Below are 15,472 nucleotides of genomic sequence, written 5' to 3'. Positions count from 1 at the left end.
AACAAGAGAGATACACGGCATGGGTGGCATTTCCAGCGAGCTCTCTCTCTCTCTCTCTTTCTGTCTGTTAGCACGTGCTCGTTCGTCAATGACGTTGCCTGGGGGCTCGGCTACGTTTGGCATTTGTCATGGCCATGACGTCACTCGCATACTAGTGTGAAATGTATGCATGTGTGGAAACTTTATTAAAATTATCTGCAAATGCTCGAGAAACAGGAGGAAAGATGGATCATTCACTGCTCGGTATCACAACGAAGAGCAGCGACATCAGCTTGAGGTAGTCCTCCTCAACCAGCTGCACCTGGGACTGCTCACAGAAGCCGGGCTCCATCGGAGGGGGAAAGTACTGCACTTCTATAGCGGCAAGATCATCCAACACGCAGTTGTCACCCGGATACAGGCGCTTTCTGCTGCCCAAGTCACCTTCCGGATCATTGGAGCGGGGTGTGGACGAGGTGGCCATGTGCTGGGCGGCGGGCGGACCGTGCTCCGCTCCTATTGGGCTCAGGTCGCGCGTCATGTCAAAGTTATTCGTGCCAGCAGACGGAGTGCGATGCTGCTGCTGTAGATGCAGCCGTCGCACTACATTCACCCGCAGCTCGTTTGTAGGGGCGGTGTTGGTGCGACGGACAACATCGGTGCTGCGGCTGCTGGGGGAGCTGGAGCTCCGAGTCGGATCCAGAAAATTTAGCTTGAATAGCCCGTGCTTGCGGCGCAGCCAGGGCGAACGCGACTCGCGACTGTCCGCGATCACCTTGCGACGCACGAACTCATGGAAGCAGAGAAGATCGCTATTGATGTCTCGCCGCACAATCTGTTTCCAGCGCGGCTCCAGATTTGTGGACCGAATTATGTAAATGCCCTGCGACGCCACGAACATGAGCAAGTGCTCCAGTGCCAGCAGGCACAGTTGGCTATCCATGTTCGAGAGCAGCTCGCTGGCGGGACAACTGACGGATACAATCGAGGTGCTCGATATTGTCTTGGAGAAAGTTCGGTTGGTCTGGAGTAGTGATGCGCTTTCGTTGTCCGCAGTCTCCCCACCCTGGCTAACATTGGGCAGGGTGTTGAGGGGCACCTCGCTGAAGCCATGATTTTGCTGTGGATTCAAAGAGATCATTGATCTATTCGTAATAAGTATACGGGCAGCATACCATATTCAGGGCCTTCACATAAATGCTGACCATATTCAGGATCATGGTAAAGGTTAACGTTACATTTTGCTCGCTCATCTTAGGAGCTCCGAACTTTACGTCGAGTAGCGGTGACCATTTGCTCGGCTCGTAGACACTGGAGCAGATTAGTTCCATCAAATCAGGGCTAAATTTGAGCAGCGACTTTGTACAGTAGATGATGATGTCTGTAAGGCTATTCGTGTGCAAAAAACGGGATATATATATTAGCCAAATCCGGGGCCACAACCACAAACAATCACAACTCACTCGTTGCAGGCGCCAATGAGGTCATCGTCAATTACAATAGCCGCGGTGCTGCGTAGGATCTCCAGTTGGCAGTGTCTCCCTGCCAGGAGACACTTCAGATTGCGCTGTTGGTGGAACAGGGTGGATACGTGGCACAGCAGGGTTTGCATCGCACGCTACGGGTAGAGAAAATTGGTAAAATTATTTACTGAATGACTTTCAATGCGACTCTCTTACCATTATATTCATAAGGGACGTTTTGTTTTGCTGCGCCCATTCCATGTGGTGCTCCGTCAGGCTGGCCACCAGTGAAACGGCGGCCTTGATCAGCTGCATGGCAGCCGGCTCCAGCGACTGCTTGCTCAGCAGCATGGCGTCCACCAGATAGACTTCGTGTATGTCCACAAATTGAAGGGCATTTTTCAGGAAGCAACCCTTATGTTTTTCGTAGATGATGTTTACGAGCTCAATGCCCCGGGCATAGACGGGCCACCAATGCTCCGGGGTCCAGCAATCCGCATCAGCCTTGGGCTTGTTGAACTCGTATTTGGCCTGGACGAGTTCGGGCGGCGGCTGAAGGCTAAGCCACAAGTATTCGCCGATATCGCAGTGCAGAAACTCCACGGAGCAGTGGCTCTTGGCGAACACGATGAGGACGTTCAGCAGGTGGACGGTGAGCATTTGTTTGTTGTGCAGCGGCAGAGTGTGGGCGATGCAGCGCAGAAGGCGTTGAAATAGCCGGACGGACACAAAGGGCAGGTCCCAGTTTCCGGGTCCTTCGCTGTTGAATATAGTGGCCACGGTCTTGAGCAGATTGAGGCACAGAATCAAAGAGTTGGTGGTGCTGTCGGTGCTGTCGGTGCTGTCCGTATTTTCCACCGACTGCCTCCTATCCAGATTGACCGAGTTCTCCATGCTCTGCAGCTCGGTACAGATGATGCTGACCACAGAGTTGAGGAAACTCAGGGATATGGCCGAATCGTGGATGAGCAGACTCGTGTAGAGATGGGCGCTCTTGATGATGATGGCCAGACAGGCCTCCTTGGCACGCACGTGCAGGTCTTCATAGCAGGAGCAGATGCGGCTCATCAGCTGCAGCAAATGCTCCATCAGCTCCCGGTCCTCCTTGTCACTGTTCGTGTACGAGTGGTTCAGCTTCAGAAGAATGAAGACATACAGCTCTGCGAGCATTATAAACGGACGCATATCCTCCAGATAGTGCGAACGATCGACCAACACGGCTAGGCACTTTTTGGCCATCAGCTTGAATTCTGGCTCCGGGATGCTCATGAGCTTTGGCTGCTTTTTCAGCATTATGATAATCAGATCCTTGAACGACTGCAGGCAGCAAATCCAATCAGGCAGCTCATCGGAGCTCGAGTTGGCAACGGCGGGAGCCTTGGGTATGTCGAATACATAGTTGAGCCACTCTCCGAAGTGTTTGATCTCAAAGAACTTGGTCAGCACATCTTTGAGAGCGGCATTCTCTCCGTTGCACGTGTAGACTTCGATGGACACAATGTTGAGGATCTGGGTGTAGACGCGGATATTCGTCTCGAATTGGCAGAGCAGCGGCGAGCAGAGCCTTTGCCAGAATTTCGACTCCTTCAGCAAATCACTGACCAGCATCTGGAGATTGTGCTTCCACAGTGAGTGGAAGATGTTCATGATCTTTCTGGGGAGCGCCTGTTGTATGGTGAGCGGCTCCTGCTCGAGTGCATCGAGGAACTCCTTCATGTACGTGACAATGCTCTCGCCAATGGTCGGCTGACACTCCTTGCCGAAAAACGAGCGCGAGCACTTGTCCTGGCCGTAGTTGACTTTGAAAAAGGCCTCGGTAACGCCCGGCTGCTTTGCAATGCAGGCATCCACCAGCTCCAGAATGGCTGTCTTGATTGAATCGCTCTCCAGCTCGTCCGGCAGCTTCTGTATAAAGGTCAGCCTGATCTGGTCGGGCTCCATGTCGAGACAAGCCAGCAGCGACATGTTAAACTCCAAGGCAATGCGCTTCAGCAGACGACACGACAGGATGGGCAGCCATCTGTCGAAAATGTTACTCATATAACTACACACAGTCGGAATGATACGCAGCGTGTCCCTCTGCTTGGGCTGGGTGTATATCAAGGCTTCTAGCGGGGAGAGCGATTTGTGGCCGCCATACACCGAACCCTTCAGTCGCAACAACTGCATTAGAATGCGCATGGAGAGACGCACTAGCATCGTCAGGCCCTGCGGCTGCTGCTGCATCCAGTTCGTTTCCAGTTCCATGGAGTTCTGCAAATAGGAGTTGCCTACGCCCACAAACCTAAATGAAATCCGAATCAATAAAGTTGAATAAAGAGTCAAATCGAAGGAAACCCTCACCTGAGGAGAATCATGCCGTTCTCGAGATTCAGCAGCGAATAGATGCACACTTTGAGGAGGAGCTCGCGGTCCTCGCTCCTCGGAGTACTGCCGGTGCTGATTAGGTCGAGAATGTCGCAGATGTAGCTGAAAATCTCGAAGTATATCTTGTTCTTGTCTTGATGCGACCGGAAGTGCCAGGCATGCACGTGGGGAAATACATCGCGCAGCACGAAGATCAGGCCAGGGAGCTCCACCTGCATGTAGCGATTGCGCTTGAGCTTCGTATATGTGCGCAGAAAGGCCAGGTAGGAGAGCAGGAAGTCGTAGCGCTCGAGTTTCTTCTCCACATTGTCTATGATGCAGCCAAGAAAGCGCGCCTGGAAGCAGGCGGCACTGCCGCCAGCATAGAGCTTGTAGTCTTCCACAGATCTATCAGAAATGCTGGGCAGGATGCCCAGGTTGCTTACGCGCGTGAATATCTCTTCGTCCACTAGCGGCAGCAGCGCCGTACAAACGTTGAGGCATGTGGACAATAGTCCCACTGGGGGGCACTGCACGGTCTTGAATTTGTTCAGAAGATCAATGCACATCTCGGTGGGATGCACCATCTCGGCACTGATGGCTTCAACCGATTGGGTGTGCTGCACTGCGCACTCCAGGAACCTCAGGCCGGCCTCCACGCGACGAATGCGGTCGTTGCTCTCAAAGTCGCCGTGCAGATGGCCCGTCTCTTTCAGCAGGCAGTTCATCTCGTGGTGCAGGGCATCGAAGAAGTTTACTTGAGTGCGGAAATGCATGTAGCAACCGGACGGATCTTGTATGGCCGTGCAGCTGGTGCCCACGGGGATGTTAAAGTCTATGCCCGGATAGGGACTAACGCCGGCCGTCAATTCAAACTCATCCGTGTCCACTTCATTCAGTTTGTGCACTTTCTCGTCGAACATGAGCGCCAGTATGGGCAAAGACTCCAGCTGTTTCTTGATCTAATTATTACACATACAATTAGGAAACTAGAACAAAAAAATACTGCACGAATGGCTTACATAGTTCCGTTGTCCCCCTTTGGTTAGCGCCTGTCCCAGCTTGGCCAGATTCGTAAAGTCCAGGGGAAAGTTCTCCAACAGAGTTGTGTAGAGCGAGCGCGCCCCAGTATCTGAAAGCAAAAGGATAATTTCAATAGTATCCAAAAACTCAAATGCTAATACGAACCTTCACGAGTGCAGAAATCCTTGGCCAGCTGCGGCCACGACAAGAGCTCGTATAGCAGCTCGTAAATGCCCTCGTAGCGGGCACAGCTGCCGTCACCGTCGAACAGGTCGCACAAGTACCCCACCTGGTTGTAGACGGTCTTGCGTACAATTCGTGACAGAAGACTGTCATCCGAGAACATCGGATGTGTGACAATCGAATGGAGCTCGACAAAACATTTAAGATCCACGGCGCGCTTGCCAAGGTGTCGGCATCGAAGCAAACTGGATGCATCATCGGCATCGTTGGTGCCTCGCAAACGCATCAGCATCCAAAACAGGAGCAGGGGTCCATGCTCTTGGCGATGGTACATGCTGGTTATATCTACATCAAGGCAACCGACTAGTTTCTCAATGAGATCGCAGTTTTCGCGGGGCTCCTCGAAGTCCAAACACCTTAGAAGTAGCGCCATCTCAGAGTAGATTAGACTGCGCCTCAATTCCTGATGGAAGACATTACCCTCGTTCAGGCTTTTGTGCGTGCGACCAAAAGAGTGCTGCTTGAAAACCGAAAAGAGCCGTTTGATCTGTTCCAGCCCCATCGGCAAGTGCTCGGTCATCAGTAGGAGGATGTGCAGCACTTCTTTGGTCTCGCGAGAATTGCGCTCGGACCACGCCTTCAGACTGTCGGTGGAGTAAAAGCATTCGCCTGCCGTCAGCTTTCGCGGCGGCTGCTCATCGATCAGACTCTCCAGCTGATCGAAGTACGAGTCCCGCAGGCGAGTCAGCGTTATCTTATCCACTACTTCGCGGTACTCCTTGTGGTAGGGGTGGTTGGGCACACTGTAGAAAACGAGCAGGTTCTTCACAATCTTCAGCACAATCATGCGCTCCAGCGAGTAGTAGTGTACTATATCCGCCAGCAGCTTGGCCATAGACGTCTCTGTGGAAATCAGCTGGGTCAGCAGACTGGCGGAGCCGCGGTACTCTTGCGTGAGATAGTAACACAATATCTCCCAGCATTGTGCCGACTCGATGTTGAGCAAGTCTTGTAGGCGCTCTGTGAACGACAGCAGTTTCTCCTGCTTCTTATCCCTCAAAAGTGCTTCCAGCTGGACATCTGATGCACTCTTCGGCTTGAACTGCAACACGCCGGCCTGCAGTTCACTGCACACACTCATCAGCTCCTCCCGCACTATGTCCCTGGGAGTTTCATGGTGGATGCCGGACACCATTTGCCAAAGGCGCTTCCAGTCTTTGCTGCAAGCGACAGTCGGGATTAATTGATTGTATCCGCCACTGAGGGTTATTAGGACTTACATGACATATTTTTCCACAATGGGCATTGTGTTTGATCTCGCTTAAAACTAAATTTTATAATTTATTAACAAAACACGCGCAATTTTGCACAGTGTGACCGCGGATTTAATATACGGTCTGACTCTCAGAAATATACCGAATATACTTTCCTAGCTTCAAAATATACCGTTCATATACCGACGAAAAAAACGAACTTGGCCCCGCTTTGTTTAAACAAGTGAACGCTTGAATTAAACCGCGGAACAACATTCCCACGATATTCATATGAGCTGCGCTAAAACTCGTCCAGTTTCATCATTTTTGTGGAGTGTATTTCAATAAGTCCCAAATCAGACCCAAACACTTTGTAGCTTCAGCTTAGCGACTGGAAAATATTAAGCTTTCTAATTCAATTTTTTTTTTTTTTTGCTAAATATAGCTTTTTAGGAAAAGTATAAAAATGATTTTTTGATCTTTCTTTTGGTGCTTTAATTAATTAAGCGTCGTTTAAGGTATCATTTGTAAAAATATATGGATAAACGGCTAGAGTATAGCCATTTGACCAAACCTTCTAATGCGTCATTTTATCGATTTACCGTTTACTGACAAATGTGCTATTAGTATTATTATACTGATCTACATAGATATAACATAGAAATTTCCCTGTAAAACCCGGTAGAATAATCACATTTATTGTTAATCGGCGTTCAGTAGTTGTCATTTCAAACTTCCCTATGCCGCAGTAGCGTTCTGGCACCTGTAATAAGCCTTTGAGCACAATCATAGATGAACTTAGGCACAATCCATTGTTCTGAGGAATAAAATTGTTAGTTCTATGTTCAGTGATCGTGTCACTTCTCACCCATGGTGGTTGCGGTAGATTAATATTGCAGGATAGCACAAAAAAGGTATATTCGAGAAACTTGTCAGCCACGGCAGTATAGTATAATCCGAACGGACCGACACTGCCAGGATATCCAGGATTTAAAAGTTTGAATACTAGTCCGGGCAAAATATCTTGATATAGATCAACAACTATCGGCACTTGAGCTTTAATGTTCAGTGCTTGCTGAAGTATCAGAAGACAGCAAACGACTTGTTTAAGGCCACAAAACATTTTGTGCAGACTCGATTTGACGACGCGAGAATTCAACTGAGGTGATGAGCCAATCACTCTCCCCATTTTATACATGCATTTCAATTAGTATTTAAATACAGCTATGCCAACATGAATTATTTTCATTTAAATAAAGAATGAGATTACATATATGCTAGAGTGCATTATTTCCTCGCTTTATCACATGTTTGACTAAAGCAAATACAAGAACATTTTAAGACTTATTAAGACTTAAAACGAATTCGAGTAGATTGTATGCCTTTGACAAAGCAAAGTTAAAACGAGCTGAAACGTTGTAAGCCGCAGCTAGGGCCGCCCCTCTACATTTATACCCGGTACTCAGTCAGTGTGTCTGTATTTATTTTCTTTACCCGATACTCAAAATGAGTATAGGGGCATATTAGATTTGTGGTGAAAGTGGATGTGTGTAACGTCCAGAAGGAAGCGTTTCCGACCCTATAAAGTATATATATTCTTGATCAGCATCAATAGCCGAGTCGATTGAGCCAAGTCTGTCTGTCCGTCTGTCCGTCCCTATGAGCCCCTAGTGCTCAGAGACTATAAGAGCTAGAGCAACGACATTTTGTATCCAGACCTCTGTGATATGTCACTGTAACAAGTGTATTTCAAAACTTTCTGCCTCCACAAAGGTCGAAAATCCACAATTTCTAAGATACCAGAAAACCAAAAACGCACGCGCTGTTTCGCGGCTTGGATGCTGTCAGACCAATTCGACCAATATGAAGTTGTGTCAAATTTGAAATGTTCGTTACAGTTTGAAAAGAGAAAGATATTAAAACGTAGCAAAAAACGTTCTATATAAAAATATGTATATAATATAGATTTATAGGAGAACAGAGAACTGGTTTTTGAAATTACCAAAAACAGGATAAAAGTTAACATGATGAGGAAACATTTCTCATTTCTCTGGATGACTGCAAAAAGATAAGCTTCAGAAAATTGAGTACTTTAATTACTTTTATACTTAATAAGAGCAAAGCAAAGAATCAAACTTCCCATGCAGCCGGACTAGAACTACTTACGTTAGACATTCCATCATAACAAAACAGGGAGGTGGCTGCAGCTTAAAGACCTGCCAAGGTGTGCAGAGTGCGCAGATGCTGAACCACCCACGACCCACCCACCCACAGCCCAGCGCTGGTCTAGATACTCGTGTGCCACACTATGCTGTTTCTCTAGCTGCAGCTTCCACACTCCACAGATCTGAGCTGGCGAGAGAGAGGCCAAGCAGAAGCGAGAGAGAGACGGAGAGTAGGCGCAGGCGAATTTCCGAATTTTCGCCTGGAAGCTGCGGCCAGCAAAATGTCCTGTTAGTAACAGAAAACTATTGACAGGCATAAGGTCTAATCCGAAAGGCTGGCGGCTGAGAAAAAAATCATATACCCACATGAGTGAATATTGAGTGTATCGGGGCATAGTGATACGGAAACCAAATCACCAATAAAATGGCTCAAATTCAATTGAATGGAGCCAATGTGCCAAGCAATGGAAATAGTAACATAGACGAAAATGAACGTAAGTCCTCAAACCATCCAGGTGCACTTGCAATCCATTGCAGATACGTATGTACATACAATACATATATGTATGTACAATGTAAAACTATCTATCATCTATGGCTCGAAACTTTCTTTCGAATTGTGTATGTGAAAGTGAAAAGGAGGAGAGGGACGGGTCTGTGCTGAGGCTGCGGCTGAGGCTGAGGCTATGATGTACTTAAGCCGCAGTACCATCAGCCAGAGCTAGAAGGCTATTCCCTTGCTAGGATGTGGGCTGGTGGTGGGTGGTAAGGTCGAAACGAGAAAGAGAGAAAGCAAACACTGGGAAGAAGAGAGAGAGAGCTCAGTGTGTGCGTGCTTGTGTGCCTGGAAGGAGCAGGATGCTGAGAGAGCGCCGGTGCTGCCATCTGGTTGCAAAAGCAACAAGTTTTTGTGGAGTCATTTGTTCATCTTTGGATTTCTGTTTCCGTTTCCGCTTTCAGCCTACCAAATCAGCGACACCGACTTGGATGAGCTGGACGATGAGTGCCTGCTGGAGGAGGCCGAGTTGCCGGGCAGCGCCAACAGCCTGGGACGTGGCCCGTACGAGCGTGCCTGGACCACAGATGCCACCCGCGCCCTGATCCACATACGCGGCCCCATGGAGGGAAACTTCACGGAGGGCAGGTATGTTTACACTCAGTGCAGCCATTGGTAATGTTCATTGTAATAATAGATTACCGGCATTACAGGCAGAAGCGAACAGCCCTCTGGCTGCACTGCACACGCCAATTGCAGCGACTGGGATTCCGGTACAGTGCCGCCAAAGTGCAGAAGAAGTGGCACAACATCCTCATCACGTACAACAAGAATCTGACCAAGAAGTATGTGTCTGGCTACGTCCACTGGGAGTTCTTCGAGGAGATGTTCAAGTACTTGCAAGGCAAGAAGGCCGACATGTCCCAGCAGTCCAATCCGGCACCACAGCCACAGCAGCCACAGGTTCAACCACCAATCCAGCAGGAACAGCAGCAGCAACAGCAGCAGACGTATCAGCAGCAGCAACAGCAACAGCAACCGCAGTTACAAATGCAACTGCAACAGCCACCATCAGAGCTGGCAGCATTCCAGACAAAGCCCGGAACTCCAAAGATCACGCTGCAAATGCAGCCGCAGTTGAAGGAGGGACAGCCGTACATTACGCCGGTGGATCAGGTGCTGCTGCAGGATCAAATGAATATGGACAGCAAGTCCAACGACGATTTCGATGAGGACAGCAGCAATAGTCTCTCCGAGGTCCGTCAACCGAAGCTCGAGTACGATGCGGATCAGGCTGCCGAGGCGGAGCGCACCAACGATAGCAGCCAGCAGCTGGAGACGACCAACGGAAAGATGTTCGAGATGACACAGCCGCATGTCCAGCCACTGACGGACGACGTCTGGTGGAGGGACTACTTCGAGCGCAAGCTCGACCTGGAGCGCGAGAAAATTGACCTGCAGCGGAGCCTGCAGCGGGAGCAGGTGCAAATCCAGAAGATGTCCATGGTGCAGCAGGAGCGTATCGAGCGGATGAAGATCGACGCCATAAACAGTCTGACGGGCACTCTGCAGAAGCTCGTGGAGGCCAAGTGCCGACGTGCTTAGATCTTTCTTCCTATCGTAGTTATATCTGTAATTTTGATGTGTAGCCTCCTTCTGAATGTTTCTGGCGTTTCTGGTCAGGTGTAAATACAATTTCGGCAAACTATCAAATTCGATCCATCTGCTAGGTCATATTTCTGGGAGGAATAGTGATCGGTTTAGAATAGTGCTAGAGGTAACGATGGAAATAATTTAATATGGCCATAAAAGCTGTAACATAACTCCAGTGCTATCTTATAGGTGTAGTAGTATTTGTATTTATAACTGCCAGTCCACCTCGAAAATACTGGCAATCGAACTCTGCTTTGGGTCGGGCTTCTGCAGACCATAGCTGAGGCGCCACAAGTCTGTGGAGAAGAGCATACCCTCGCCTGCATTGAGGCGCATCATTAGACGGGGACACTGGCCGTCATCACAGGGCTCCTTGGGTCGGAGCTCCAGCTCAAAGTGTCCGCTTAACTGCTGAATAAAGACCAGGCCACGCACGTCGATCTCCGCCTGGGGCCGCCACTGCTGGTGCGATATCAGCAGCCAGCTGGAGTAGTAGGGTTCCAGGTGCAAGGGATAGAAGTAGGGTCGCTCTAGGAAGAGCCGTGACGCCTTCACCGCCCTCCACTGGCAGTTGCGCAGCTGGAGATGCCAGGCAGTTGATGGCTGGGCCTGGAGGGAGCGAATCTTCTGCAAAGCCGCATCTACGCTGAAGAGCTTTCGCAGCAGGAGATTACTGGACACGTCGCAGGCCTCGCTGGAGATCACCTCTGGCGCCTTGTCGTCTATGAGCCACAGCAGGCTATCCAGATCCGTTGTCAGATCGATATCAGTGACAATGACGGGTAGGCCGCGTTCCAGGAACTGCGACTCCAGCATTGAGTAGCTGACATTGGATGCGGTGGCTATGCCCTCTGCTTGGAAATTGGACAGATCAGACTTATATGGCATTTTTGATTCACCACTCACCCAGCGACTCGCAGAGCACGCAGTTCTCCCACAGAGTCTCATGCCTTCCCAGAGCTGGAGCCTGCGTCACCACACGCTGCTCGCCACGCGGGATCAGGCACTTTCCATTGTAGTGTGGAGTCCAGTCCCAGAAGGGCAGCACCTGCACCAGCAGCAGTCTTCCGAAAGCACTCGCCCACCAGGCGAAGGTGTCGCAGTACAACCAAAGCAGACAAACCAAAAACAGTGGAAGCAAAAGGAGCAGCCATCGTTGGACCTTGGCCAAGCGTATCTGCCAGATCAGAGGTTGGCATATGGTGCGCATTTCCTTGGCACTAAACTCCTGTTTCCGGCAATCCCCAAAGAATTCGTGCAGCTCCTTTTCCATGTTCTTTACCCGCGGCCGGACGGAACTTGAATGAATCCGTCGCCCAGGAGCCCAACGGATAATGTGGTTCGCCTCGCACATGCGCGCGATAAGCAATTGCTTTGAGGAAATCTAATTTTCTAATTCAGTGCGCGCCCAGACGTGCAACATGGCGATAAGAGGCACAAAGGAAGGAACAGAAGGTTGAGCTTTAAAATTTATTGGGTCGCGTGCCCTAAATCTGTTGGGGGAACATTAAGTGTCCTGCCTGATGATGCACTCCCTTAGGAGCTTTTAAAAGTGTTCCTTGAGAGTCTAGGCCTTCTCGGATGAGAATGGTGGACCACCGCGAGGTGGCTTGCAGTTGATAAAGAATTCGCGCAAATCAGTGCACTCTTGGTCGTCGTTCCTGATGGAGTCGGGGCAGTTTTTCATCATATTCTTGAAGACACAGCCCATCAGGTGGCCGGCATCGTGGGCGCAGACGGGCATGCCCGGTGGCGGAGATGGGCGTGGACGCTCGGTACTCAACTTGGCCTCGAAATCGGCCACCTTTTCGGCACAGGTGACGAACGCCTGCGTGGCAACATTTTGGAGATCCGTGCTGTCAGCGAACACCACATTGATGTAGCTCTCGAGCTTGGTCTCGTCCAGACGCCGGTTCTGATAGATGCCCGTCTCATTAAAGATGCACTCCATCAGGCACTAGAAGGTTAATGCGTTAATCAGTTCCATTACCCATGGATTACATTCGGGCCCAGAACCTTACCGGTGGGGGATGTGGATGGTGGTGACGACGTTTGCTCTCGAACGAACCGCTGGCATCAGTGGGCCTGGGTGGGGGTGTCATGTCGAACGACTTGCACTTCTCCTTCAGCTCTGCAGTGATGAAGTCCGGCATGGGGCAGCATGTCTTCGGATCGACAAACTTGGGCCTCTTGCTGCAGTCCACATCTCCTAAAGCGGCTGCGTTCTGTTAATAGAGTTTGGAGCAGACCAGAGCTGAGCTCGTTAGCTGGTATTCATTCGCGTGTTAGCACTCGGCTGTGCAGTCATCATAGACATACCAGGCAGAACCCGACGACGACCAGTAAAAGCTGTGTTCTGGAGAGCATTTTGCGGTTTTGCAGCTTCAAACTACACTAAGCTTCAACCTCATGGAAGCCATGAATTTATAGAACATCCGGACGGACGATAGGAGAAAAAAAACGATATGTTCATTTAATACTGATTGATGGTTATAATTATGTGTGTATACTGCGATTCGTGTTCGTTGTGCAAGTCAATTAACCTTTTTATTTTTGCCAATTCTGAAATTGTTTTTTGTTGTCCGTAATTATTTCAATTGTCCAAAGTCAGCAAAGGGCTCTGTTTGTCCGATCGATCTCGCATTATTCACACTCCGCTATTAAATTCGACGGGAATTTCCTTGTAGACATTCTCGTGCCGTGCCGCATTGTGCCACCCGAAAGCTAAGATTATCGCTTGGTTTTGGCTAGTTTGCGGGAACATGTCTGTCGTACATACGTTTCGATTAAAATAATTATCTTTGTTGTGAAATAAATTAAACCAATAATGAGATATAATGCGACAACAGCAAAAAATTGGTGCCAAAACCTAATGAGTAAACAAATTAAATGGGACTTTTTAGGCTCCATTATCTCGGTATGATTCATAGATCTGCACTGGCAGAAATCCGTTTTAATTTTCGCTTGCCACTTTCTATATAATATACAAGGACAGGGTTCCTTTAACTAAACCACAACTGAGGCCAATGGTATTCCATGTAGTCCTCTGCACATCCCCCCTCACTTTCCCACCAACTGCGCACAGGCAGCCTTGGCCGTGGGATATTTGAACTGGAAACCAGAGGCCAGAGCCTTCTTGGGCTGGATTTTCGCACCGCTCAATAGGAGGGCCGAACGTTCCTTGCCAAAGATCGCCTGGACCACAAACTCGGGCACATTGAAGATGCAAGGTCGGTTCAGTGCGCTGGCAAAGGCCTGAGGAGAGATCAGATAGGATAGCCATTAGTTACAGGTCAAATAGGATCTCAGAATAGCAAACGCTTACCTTGGAGAATTCCTTGCTAGTGACTATCTCTGGAGCAACGCCATTGAACACGCCCGACTCGCACTTCTCTATGATGTGCTGTATAAGACTGCAAAGGTCCAGCATGTGAATCCACGGCATGATCTGCTGGCCAGTGCCTAGGGGACCGCCAACGCCCAGCTTGAAGGGCAACCAGATTGACTCAATCATACCGCCGCCAAGTCCAACCACTGCTCCCGTGCGCACTATGGCCTGGAAACGAACAATATTGTATTAATATGATTATAGAGTTCTCTGCTCACTCACAGTTCTACAGTTCTGCTCGCCTCCAGTATGTGCCGCCTCCTCCCAAGCCAGGCACAGTCGGGACATGTAGTCGAAGCCCTCGACCTTATCGTCCTCTGTGTAGATCTTCGTGGCGGATGGCGGGTAAGAGCTCACGCCGCAGAGATTCACAAAGGAAGTGACCTGAGGGGCAGCGGTCAGGGCATTGGCCAGAGCCTTGGACGAGTTGATGCGAGAGTTCCACACGTTCTGCTGGAAGCCGGGCGTCCAGCGGCGTGACGGATCTAATACATTCTGGCCAGTGACATTGACCACGGAGTTCACACTGTTCGGTATGCCATTCTTCTCCAGCTCGTGCCAGGTAATGCGCTTCGGCCCGGGCATCCGGGAAATGACTGTCACATCATAGCCCTTGAGGGACAAAAGCTTCGACAGGTTCTTGCCAATGAACCCCGTGCCGCCACCTGACAGCAGGATAAGCGAGAACGCCGATTAATTCACCTGGCTCCAGTCCTGGGTCCCACATTGAACGTACCTATCAACGTGTGCTTGGACATTTGCGGCTATTATTTAAATTCTTAAGAATTCTCCCAAGTTACGACACAAAAAACAGCTGATCTGACCACGGATATTTATATACCAAAATATACCGTCTTATTTTCCAAATGCACCGTAAATATACTGACGAATTCAAGTTATATTTTACATATTCTTCGTTTTTGATCTTCCGTCGAATATTATCAGCTATATAGAACATTTAGCCATGCCCACATAATTTTAGCCCATTGATGAATAAATTTTTCTACTTGACTGGCCTATTCTAAATATTTGCTTTTATTGGATTTCTATACCCTTTGAAAATGAAATTTAATAGATTGTTGAAATTATAAAATATACCATTATATACCGATATACCGTAAATATACCGTCGGTTCATTTTTGGCCTAAAAATATCGATACAAAGTATCGATTCAATATCGAAACAGCTGTGCATTGTCCAGCACTGAGATTATTCGAAAAATTAGGCGCGAAAACGTTCAAAGCAAACAATTTGTTGGCCGGCCCCCCGGTAAGTGATCCAAAGTGCTCGCACTAGATCGTAAATTCGTATATGTGCCTCGATAATCTCTGTTCAGTCGCGTTCCCTGAGGCTTTTAGCGTCACACACCGTCGCCAAGTGACATTCAAAGTGCAACGATAAGCGAAATAAAGGGCATGCATTAAACTTAAATGGCCAGGCTCTTATCGCATGAGGCACTACGCTGAGCGTTTAAGGCACATGGTGGTGCAGCTGGAGGAGGTGGAGGAGCCCCAGCCTTAAT

The 15,472-nt window shown here is 49.1% G+C and overlaps 5 protein-coding genes across 6 annotated transcripts; 1 reads left to right on the top strand and 4 right to left on the bottom strand.

Annotated features, from left to right (window-relative positions):
• Positions 1–162: 162 nt before the first annotated feature.
• LOC108159166 (nucleoporin NUP188 homolog) lies at positions 163–6,395 on the bottom strand. 2 transcript variants are annotated; one of them, XM_017292192.2, is made up of 8 exons: positions 6,275–6,395; positions 4,977–6,214; positions 4,811–4,920; positions 3,786–4,750; positions 1,659–3,726; positions 1,443–1,597; positions 1,185–1,368; positions 163–1,099 (listed from the first exon to the last, which is right to left on the bottom strand). In XM_017292192.2, exons 1-8 carry the CDS (start codon positions 6,298–6,300, stop codon positions 230–232), a joined length of 5,616 nt encoding a protein of 1,871 aa, XP_017147681.1. In that variant the 5' UTR covers positions 6,301–6,395; the 3' UTR covers positions 163–229. The 2 variants fall into 2 exon arrangements, with proteins under 2 accessions (XP_017147681.1, XP_017147680.1); XM_017292191.2 differs by having other exon boundaries at positions 1,155–1,368; positions 6,275–6,300.
• A 2,301-nt stretch (positions 6,396–8,696) lies between these two features.
• On the top strand, positions 8,697–10,626 carry LOC108158179 (putative uncharacterized protein DDB_G0294196). The gene is made up of 3 exons (XM_017290396.2): positions 8,697–8,906; positions 9,373–9,556; positions 9,622–10,626. Exons 1-3 carry the CDS (start codon positions 8,837–8,839, stop codon positions 10,511–10,513), a joined length of 1,146 nt encoding a protein of 381 aa, XP_017145885.1. The 5' UTR covers positions 8,697–8,836; the 3' UTR covers positions 10,514–10,626.
• A 54-nt stretch (positions 10,627–10,680) lies between these two features.
• Positions 10,681–11,946, bottom strand: LOC108160615. The gene is made up of 2 exons (XM_017294731.2): positions 11,468–11,946; positions 10,681–11,412 (listed from the first exon to the last, which is right to left on the bottom strand). Exons 1-2 carry the CDS (start codon positions 11,913–11,915, stop codon positions 10,769–10,771), a joined length of 1,092 nt encoding a protein of 363 aa, XP_017150220.1. The 5' UTR covers positions 11,916–11,946; the 3' UTR covers positions 10,681–10,768.
• Positions 11,947–12,017: 71 nt separating this feature from the next.
• LOC108160617 (general odorant-binding protein 67) lies at positions 12,018–12,986 on the bottom strand. The gene is made up of 3 exons (XM_017294733.2): positions 12,881–12,986; positions 12,583–12,786; positions 12,018–12,518 (listed from the first exon to the last, which is right to left on the bottom strand). Exons 1-3 carry the CDS (start codon positions 12,926–12,928, stop codon positions 12,129–12,131), a joined length of 642 nt encoding a protein of 213 aa, XP_017150222.1. The 5' UTR covers positions 12,929–12,986; the 3' UTR covers positions 12,018–12,128.
• A 387-nt stretch (positions 12,987–13,373) lies between these two features.
• Positions 13,374–14,795, bottom strand: LOC108160616 (epimerase family protein SDR39U1). The gene is made up of 4 exons (XM_017294732.2): positions 14,686–14,795; positions 14,172–14,614; positions 13,887–14,117; positions 13,374–13,816 (listed from the first exon to the last, which is right to left on the bottom strand). Exons 1-4 carry the CDS (start codon positions 14,705–14,707, stop codon positions 13,622–13,624), a joined length of 891 nt encoding a protein of 296 aa, XP_017150221.1. The 5' UTR covers positions 14,708–14,795; the 3' UTR covers positions 13,374–13,621.
• Positions 14,796–15,472: the final 677 nt, after the last annotated feature.

This window comes from Drosophila miranda, chromosome 3, assembly GCF_003369915.1.
Source record: "Drosophila miranda strain MSH22 chromosome 3, D.miranda_PacBio2.1, whole genome shotgun sequence".
NCBI lineage: Eukaryota > Metazoa > Arthropoda > Insecta > Diptera > Drosophilidae > Drosophila > Drosophila miranda.
The sequence above is the reverse complement of the archived record's forward strand: the minus strand, read 5'-3'. Positions and strand labels throughout refer to the sequence as shown.

Bases quoted from the DNA above. Each gene is read 5' to 3' on its own strand.
- LOC108160617 (XM_017294733.2), bottom strand. From the start codon at position 12,928: ATGCTCTCCAGAACACAGCTTTTACTGGTCGTCGTCGGGTTCTGCCTG. The intron at 12,787-12,880 runs GTATGTCTATGA...CTCTATTAACAG, and splicing joins TCGTCGTCGGGTTCTGCCTG to AACGCAGCCGCTTTAGGAGA. The intron at 12,519-12,582 runs GTAAGGTTCTGG...TTAACCTTCTAG, and splicing joins ACCATCCACATCCCCCACCG to TGCCTGATGGAGTGCATCTT.
- LOC108160616 (XM_017294732.2), bottom strand. From the start codon at position 14,707: ATGTCCAAGCACACGTTGATAG. The intron at 14,118-14,171 runs GTGAGTGAGCAG...GTTCGTTTCCAG, and splicing joins GCGAGCAGAACTGTAGAACT to GCCATAGTGCGCACGGGAGC. The intron at 13,817-13,886 runs GTAAGCGTTTGC...ATCTCTCCTCAG, and splicing joins CTAGCAAGGAATTCTCCAAG to GCCTTTGCCAGCGCACTGAA.
- LOC108158179 (XM_017290396.2), top strand. From the start codon at position 8,837: ATGGCTCAAATTCAATTGAATGGAGCCAATGTGCCAAGCAATGGAAAT. The intron at 8,907-9,372 runs GTAAGTCCTCAA...TTCCGCTTTCAG, and splicing joins TAACATAGACGAAAATGAAC to CCTACCAAATCAGCGACACC. The intron at 9,557-9,621 runs GTATGTTTACAC...CCGGCATTACAG, and splicing joins GGAAACTTCACGGAGGGCAG to GCAGAAGCGAACAGCCCTCT.
- LOC108160615 (XM_017294731.2), bottom strand. From the start codon at position 11,915: ATGTGCGAGGCGAACCACATTATCCGTTGGGCTCCTGGGCGACGGATT. The intron at 11,413-11,467 runs GTGAGTGGTGAA...ATTTCCAAGCAG, and splicing joins CGTGCTCTGCGAGTCGCTGG to AGGGCATAGCCACCGCATCC.
- LOC108159166 (XM_017292191.2), bottom strand. From the start codon at position 6,300: ATGCCCATTGTGGAAAAATATGTCAT. The intron at 3,727-3,785 runs GTGAGGGTTTCC...GATTTCATTTAG, and splicing joins AACGGCATGATTCTCCTCAG to GTTTGTGGGCGTAGGCAACT. The intron at 1,100-1,154 runs GTATGCTGCCCG...TTGAATCCACAG, and splicing joins ATGTGAAGGCCCTGAATATG to CAAAATCATGGCTTCAGCGA.